The 8,353-nt window shown below is 38.4% G+C and overlaps 1 protein-coding gene across 4 annotated transcripts in view; it reads left to right on the top strand.

The window, feature by feature from the left end:
• Positions 1–767: 767 nt before the first annotated feature.
• The window catches only part of hdac6 (histone deacetylase 6), a 19,091-nt gene continuing 11,505 nt past the window's right edge, over positions 768–8,353 (top strand). For 3 of the 4 annotated variants that reach the window (XM_062427048.1, XM_062427046.1, XM_062427045.1), the window contains exons 1-4: positions 768–852; positions 4,400–4,482; positions 6,040–6,162; positions 7,814–7,899. In XM_062427048.1, coding sequence (XP_062283032.1) covers positions 4,411–4,482; positions 6,040–6,162; positions 7,814–7,899 — 281 coding nt within the window. In that variant the 5' untranslated portion in view covers positions 768–852; positions 4,400–4,410. Of the gene's footprint in view, positions 853–4,399; positions 4,483–5,857; positions 5,948–6,039; positions 6,163–7,813; positions 7,900–8,353 lie in introns of those variants that run through there. The other variant, XM_062427049.1, reaches the window with a different exon arrangement.

Genomic DNA, 8,353 nt, shown 5'->3' with positions numbered 1-8,353 from the left:
CTATAATTATTTATTTTTACTAAACACATTACAAACAGCAGTACAGATTAATTAATTTGAAGGCATACAGTACTCTCTAACACCAACTTCCCTTTTCTTTTTTAATCTCATGACAGCTGTTTCTGTAGGCTACCGCCAACATTTATAATAATCTCAAGAATAAAGTTGTTCCCCATGACTTAGATAAGATATTCCTTTATTAGTCCCACAGTGGGGAAATGTACATTATTGCAGCAGCAAGTGGATAGCAGAAAATAGAAAGAGCATCAATAAAAAGAATAAAGTAAATAAATAATAAGTACACAAGCAATAAAAAAACAATAGTAGTAAAAAATATAACATTATATAACATTAAATATAGTAACAAGTAAAGTACAAGAGTAATATTGGTGTTGAATGACAGTGTACATGAGTTTGATATTGTTATTGTAAGTAAAAAAAAAAATTATATATATACACACATAAGTATTGCACGGTTGAACTGAAGTAGATCTTGATAACAGACATTTTGAGTATATATATATATATATATAAATAACAGCTTCAATTAACATGTTCTGAATACATTTTGATAATAAACTTTTCATATTTTTTATAAAGTATAATGACTCAAAATAATATTTTATTTCAATTTAAAATAAATTGTGTTACCTCATGTTGACTTTGTGGATGTGAAATCTAGGCTCCTTTTTTAAAATGAATTAATTACTTAATTGACGTACTCCCTCACGTCACCACGCCGCGCCAGCCCCTCCCTGCGCGCTGACGTCATGTGTAGCGGACAGCTGTGGTGATCACTTCGCGCTCAGCAGCTCGGACAGAAACTGAACATCTGAGGAGAGAAAAGCAGCTGTGAGTCAGATTTTTACCTGTTTATAGGTCTGAATGTTTCCGCTCTCAGATGACAGACTGTTAGCTGACTTTAATAAACATAACCGAGCTGTTGTTTAGTCACAGCTGAGAGCTAACAGGGAGGCTAACAGGCTAGCTCTGCTGTTGTTTACATTGTTGTTGTTATAGCTGCATCATTACATCCGTTAAGAGATTAAATCAGGTTTATTAGACTTATAACTGGATTTATTGGATATTTTAACACCCAGGTGAGCTGAGAAGTCTTTTAAGATGCTGTAAATACTTTAAGAATAATTCATAATATCTGTCATGTTGGTGAATTTTTTAAAATTAAGATTTAATATTGAAAGATATGTTTAAGAGATACTGAAACTAAGAGATTTAGGTTTCACTTTGCAGGTGTAGATTTTTGTGAAGGCTGTCAAAGGTGTTGATTATATGACAGCCATCAACTTAAGAATAGAAAGCCTTTACTGTCATTGTTATTGCTCTTCAGTAATAATCATTTAAGGTAAATGAAAGTAGTAATAAAAGACTGACAGCATATTATAAGTGTGTTTTTAAAGAGTTGAGAGCTCTGATGGATTGTTTGTCTTGCTTCAGACTGTCAGTATTTATAGTTAAGTGTGCAGTTGCTGTCTGTCTCTCGTCTCTTTCATATTCACACGTACGCAACATTTTTACTGACTGAATATTTATTTGCAGACTTGCCTGAAACTGTCATGATTTTTTTCTCTGTAATTTTTACATTTTATTTTATTGTGTTGTGTTGTGTCTCAGAGGGTTAAAAATCCGACTTATGCATCGACTTGAAGTAGAACTGAAGTGATTTAATGCAAGAAATCCATCGTACATCTCATATTTATACACATATCAGGCGTCATCATTAGCCAGAACACAAACATTTCCTGTTTTTATGACATTGTAAGGCTTGTGCACGCTATGATCTATCTCTCACACAACCATCGTTCCTGTTTTCCTAAAGCCTTACCCAAAATTAGTTTGCACAAACCATCCTATTGTTAATACTTTACCAAAAATGACCTTACAATAATATATAATCCCGTCTTTGGTGGTCCCCAAACCTCAAACCAACCACTGCAAGCGATGGCGAAAACCCAGCCAAGGGATTGTCATTTAGCAGTTATCATAGTTTCACTTATCAGATTTATCTGGGAAACTCCCTCACGACCCTCTTATCTCCTTGATTATACAGATATACATATAATTAACATAGTTGTATTTGAAGTCAGTTACAGATGTAATGTAAGCATGGCAAAACATCTAAAATACACAATACACATCAGTACTACTGCCTGTGAAAGTGTCGAAATTATTGAGTAAAAAAATTAAAACAAAACAACATCAGAAATAGAAATATATCAGAAATAGAAATATATAAATCTAAGACCAAAATTAATAATTAAAATTGACATTACATAGAAAAGTTACAAAAATAAAATGTTTAAAAGCCTCTAGGTAAAGTGTTACTCTGATATCTTATTTAAATTTTTGCATTGGGCCACTTTAGGAAGAATTACACTATATTATGATCTCATGTTATCTAAAACGAGGGAATAACACCCACAATTATGAAAGATGCAACCTTTGAATGGCAGCTTACATGATAACCATTAATATCCTCTATGTGCAAAAATGTATAAGTTGCATAAAAAATAAGTAATTTTTAAATATTAAATTTTTTGCAGTGTGACACTTTAGGAAGAGTCAGACAATTTCGGGCTTACAGAATGTAATTCAGGGTGTTTTTATTGCTTTTTAGTTGTCAAAATGGGTCAAAAAGGATTATTAATATCTATCAGTAATTAATCTACTGATTGCTTTTAGCAGTGCACAGACTTTGTCGAGGTGTTTTAAGCGAACGTTCAATTTCAGAACTTGTGACTAGACGTTGGTTAATTTGTGTCATTTAATTTGAACGCCTCCCAAAGTGAACTCAGCTCCTTTTTTAAAGAAGAACTGAAGAATAAAATTGTTCTGTAATCAATCCAAATATTCATCTTCTTTTTAATTAAGTGGGAGAAACATTTACTATTTAATGCCATGTCTGCCTCAAAGAGATGATCAGGAGCTGTACATGTACATGTGTCATTAATACACACGTTAAACGTTATTATTTAAAAGGTAAATTAGCCTCAGCTTTTACAACTGATTTGCTTGTTGAATGTCAGGAATCATTTTATTATGAAAATCCTGTCAGCAGCAGCTCAGAGACACAGACAGGTGAGCTCAGATGTCACAGAGATGCAACGCTACCAAAAACAAATTCCTCTCTGGTCATGTGATGTAAGACAAAGAAAAGCAGCAGATCAATGTTGATGTTTTGCACTTTTGTTTGAAAATTACTTGTATGTTTGACTGTAAGGCTGCTATCAACAATTATTATATTATTATCTATTAATCTACAGATTCATTTCCAGATTAATTGATTGGACCCAAAGATATTCAGTTTACTGTCATGAAAGCATCAAATTATCCCATTTGCAAATTTCTCACATTATTGCTTCAGAAATTATTATTATTATAATGATTGTTTGATTATCAAAAATGTTCAGTTTAGTGTTGCTGCTCTTCTCTTGATGAATCTGTGTGAATCTCTTTGGGTTTTTGGACATTTCAAGACATCACTTTGGCTTCAGTAACTGTGAGCTACAAATTATTTTATACGTGAAACAATTGATCAATAAATCAATAAAACAATGAGGAAGATTTATTAATCATGAACGTCAGCTGCAGCTCAAACTGGTGTTTCGGTTTGTTATGTCAAGTCAAATTTATTTATAAAGCTGATTTAAAAACATCAGCAGTCGACCAAAGTGCTGAAAAATCAACCATAAAGCAACATAGCAAAAAATATGAAGACTAGTGTAGCAGAAAAAAGACAAAGAACTCTAATACTGAATAAAAAACTAAAGAATACAAATATGTTTTAAACCAGGCAGTTTGGGGGGCAGCTAAACATGCAGAGGCAACTCGTTCCAGAGTTTGGGGGTCCGGGTCTCCCCTGTGCTTCCAGCTTGATCTCTGCACAACTAGACTTGAGTGTCCTTCATGGTCCACGTGGTTGTTAAAGATCGGAGAGACATGTTGGAGCCTGTTCAGTGATTTATAGGTGTGAGTATGAAGGTCTGTGATGATCCTGAAGACGCAAAGATGAGATGAAACAAGCGGTTCTTTCTCTTCAGTGCATGTTTAATACGAGCTCGGGTCATGAGGCTACACGCGTGAGTCAAATGACGATGAACAGACAAAAAGGAGCAGCTTATATAGTATTCCTCACATGCCAGCTGTTCTCCATTACTGAAGGAAGGGTTAACCTAAACAAAATATGATCTGGGGCCTGGCCAAGTATTTTTCTCCACATCTGTTATCGCCTTCCATTAAGCTTAAAGACCGTTTACATCAGGTCTTTCTCTCACTGAGTTATTAATCCTAACATACTGTCTGCTGTGTATGGAGGAGAGTTATAAAGAGCATAGTAACAATAAGAGTAAAGAGTAAAATCTGTCTTTTTTGTTTCTTTGAGGTGGATCAGAGATGCCGTCTGGATCAGATCCTCCGGGATCTGAAGTGAAGTCGGTCAGGAGATCTCCTCGTCTGTCCCCTCAGGTATGCACACACACACACACACACACACACACACACACACGCACACACACATACACACACACACACACACACACACACACACACACACACACACACACACACACACACACACACGCACACACACACACACACACACTCCTTTGCATTGAACGACCTGGTTCCTCAGATGCAGTGGAAATGCAGGCATCACGTAGGGCTGAGTCGGAGCGTCCATTTCTCATGTCGTAGTGGTGATATTTGATTGACAGCTTACTCTTGAGAGGGGCGGGGTTTCAGTGCCTTCAGCGGACACGCCCACAGTGTTTCAGAGTAGAGAAAACATCTTATATACTTGGCCATTTTTATTCTGTTTTCTGTGGTAAGACACATTTATTGCTGCTTTACACAGACTTTAAGTCCCAAATGTATTTCCCCTGGTTTCAAAGCACCTGTAACCTTTGGGAGTCAATTGGAGCATCTTGTGGTCGTCTGTGACACCTTCAAGGACTTCAGCTTCAAGACGTTGCAGTTACCTCTTGGGTTAGACTAGCTTAGCATAAACCCAGTAAGCTTGGCTCTGTGCAAAGTTATAAATACCTCCTCCACCTCTAAAGCAGAAAGAAAGAAAGAAGGAAGGAAAGGAGTAAGGAGGGAGGGAGGAAGGAAGGAAAAGAGTAAGGAGGGAGGGAGTAAGGAAGGAAGGAAGGAAAGGAGTAAGGAGGGAGGGAGGGAGGAAGGAAGGAAGGAAAGGAGTAAAGAGGGAGGGAGGAAGGAAAGGAGTAAGGAGGGAGGAAGGAAGGTAAGGAGGAAGGAAGGAAAGGAGTGAGGAGGGAGGGAGAAAGGGAGGAAGGAAGGAAGGAAAGGAGTAAGGAGGGAGAGAGGGAGGAAAAGAGGAAGGAAGTAAGGAGAGAAGGAAGGGAGGAAGGAAAGGAGGAAGGAAGGAAGGAAGCGAGGAAAGAACTATGGAAGGAGGAGGGAGCAAAGAAGGAGGGGAAGAACGAAGGAAAAATTAAAGAAAGAGGGAGTAAGGAAGGAAAGAAGGAACAGTCAAAAGAGACGGGGTCAAGTTGACCCGGTAGGAGAACAGGAGGGTTAATAGTGACTTGATTTTCAAAATAAAGGCTGATTAATGTGGACTTGAGCAGACTTTAACAGTTAAAGTGTTAAATAAAGAAACTGTGTGTACTGCAGTTATGTGGATTACTGAGTGTTCTTGAACGCCTCTTCAGACCCTTTAAATGTCCTGAAGCGTGACGAGTTAATTAGTATTAAAGGGAAGGTGTGATTCAGTAGTGATGTCATAACTTTTTATTGTTATTTAGTGACCGAGGGCGTAAACAGCAGCTGTCAATCATCTACCTGAGCTGCACTTTAACCTCAGGTCCACTCGCCTCACTTCACAGTTTCACAAAGTGTTTCGTGTTAATAGATAAAAGTTTGACTCTTTCTGTCGGTCTGAAGCTGTTTGGACACTTCTCCGTCCTCGGTGAACAAGTCTTCTTTTTTTATTTCTTTACACTTTGATCAGAAGCTGAGATCTGATATTTTTTCTGTGTTTTTAATTTTTTTAATTTTCAGGACACGAGCAGCAAGAAAGGAGACGAAGAAAAGAAAGGAGAGAGCAGCCTGCAGAAGGCGAAGAGGAAAGGAAGGATGGAGCGAAACAGAGAAGACGAGCTGGACGTCAAACTGCAGCAGCTGGTAAGAAACCGATCGATAAATAACAAGTGTTTATATGATCAATAGTGACTGAAGCAGTAAATCAAGTTATGTTAGAATAAGATTAAATAATGGTAATAAAGCATCAATTTAAATAAAAACAACTCCTTCCTTCCTCCCTCGTTCTTTAATTTTTCCTTCGTTCTTCCCCTCCTTCCCTCTTTCTTTGCTCCCTCCTCCTTCCATACTTCTTTCCTCGCTTCCTTCCTTCCTTCCTCCTTTCCTTCCTCCCTTCCTGCTCTCCTTACTTCCTTCCTCTTTTCCTCCCTCTCTCCCTCCTTACTCCTTTCCTTCCTTCCTCCTTTCCTTCCTTCCTCCCTCCCTCCTCACTCCTTTCCTTCCTTCCTTCCTCCTTTCCTTCCTTCCTCCTTTCCTCCTTACCTCCCTCCCTCCTTACCTTCCTTCGTCCCTCCTTACTCCTTTCCTTCCTCCCTCCCTCCTTACTCCTTTCCTTCCTTCCTTTCTTCCTTCCTCCCTCCCTACTCCTTTCCTTCCTTCCTTCCTCCTTTCCTTCCTTCCTCCTTCCTCCCTCTCTCCCTCCTTACTCCTTTCCTTCCTTCCTCCTTTCCTTCCTTCCTCCCTCCCTCCTCACTCCTTTCCTTCCTTCCTTACTCCTTTCTTTCCTCCCTCCCTCCTTACTCCTTTCCTTCCTTCCTTTCTTCCTTCCTCCCTCCCTACTCCTTTCCTTCCTTCCTTCCTCCTTTCCTTCCTTCCTCCCTCTCTCCCTCCTTACTCCTTTCCTTCCTTCCTCCTTTCCTTCCCTCCTTACCTCCCTCCCTCCTTTCCTTCCTTCCTCCCTCCCCACTCCTTTTCCTCCCCCTGGTTTCTAATGGTTTCTCTTTAATAAAACTTGCATTAATCGCTCAATTTATTCTCTTGGACTTTGTTCCCACTCTGATTATCTCAATTATGTTGCATTGATAAGAAGTTATTACACACAATACACAAACTAAGACTGGTTATTTATTATTTATTTTACAATCAATATGTAGTAAATGTAAGTTAAAGTGTGTCACTGATGTAACCGGTTAGAGTTTAAAGTGGCGATGACGTCTTAAAAAAGATCTTAAAAAGTATAAAATTTAACTTTGTGACTCCTGCGTTCACGCTGCTCTACGAAGACGACGTCTCACTCTGGTGGAACCACAGAAACTCAGATTGTACTGAGGTGTTACAGATCGGAGCTGACAATGATTTACGATATTAGAGGGAATGAAAATGTTTATGTCATTGTTCTCGCTCTCATGTAGAATTATTATGGTGGGATTTTTGTGATGATCTGTGCAAAACAAAGATGTTTTATTAAATCTAAAGCTTGTGTGTGTGTGTGTGTGTCTGTCTCTGTGTCTGTGTCTGTGTGTGTGTGTGTGTCTGTGTGTGTCTGTCTGTGTGTGTGTGTGTCTGTGTCTGTGTCTGTGTCTGTGTGTGTGTCTGTGTCTGTGTCTGTGTGTGTGTCTGTGTGTATGTGTGTGTGTCTGTGTATGCCTGTGTGTGTGTGTGTGTGTGTGTGTGTGTGTGTGTGTGTGTGTGTGTGTGTGTGTGTGTCTGTGTATGCCTGTGTGTGTGTGTGTGTGTGTGTGTGTGTGTGTGTGTGTGTGTGTGTGTGTGTGTGTGTGTGTGTGTGTGTGTGTAGGATCTCTCCAGCAGGGCAGCAGCTACTGGGACCGGTCTGGTTTACACTGAGACCTTCACTCACCATAAGAACTTGTGGGAACCAAGGTAACGCTCACTATTACTCATTAATAAATATGTGGTATTAGCCATTTTCTTGTTTTTGTGAGATTTAATGATTAAACATTAATTGATATATTTTTTGTTGCTGTTTTGTTTTGAACAATACAACTGAATTAGGTCGTTTTAAGTCGAATACTGGTCAGTGCTTTAATTTTGAAGGTACTGGTCAGGTATAGGACTAGCAGGTTGATGTTTGTTTGTATTTTCCTAGTTAAGAGAGGCAGCAGACACAATTATTCTTTGTTCGTTTGCTTGCAAAAAAATTGAGAAATAAACAAATTAAACTTATGAAAATAAAGCCTGGACAAAGGACTTATTTTCCTTGTGTAAGATTAAATCCTCAAGTGCCTCAGTGGCCATTTTATTTTTATTTAAGTTCCACCTTTTTAATTCTAACTTTATTCCAAACATACACAACATTTATGAATTGATCCAGAAT

This window comes from Scomber scombrus, chromosome 10, assembly GCF_963691925.1.
Source record: "Scomber scombrus chromosome 10, fScoSco1.1, whole genome shotgun sequence".
Lineage (NCBI taxonomy): Eukaryota > Metazoa > Chordata > Actinopteri > Scombriformes > Scombridae > Scomber > Scomber scombrus.
The sequence above is the reverse complement of the archived record's forward strand: the minus strand, read 5'-3'. Positions and strand labels throughout refer to the sequence as shown.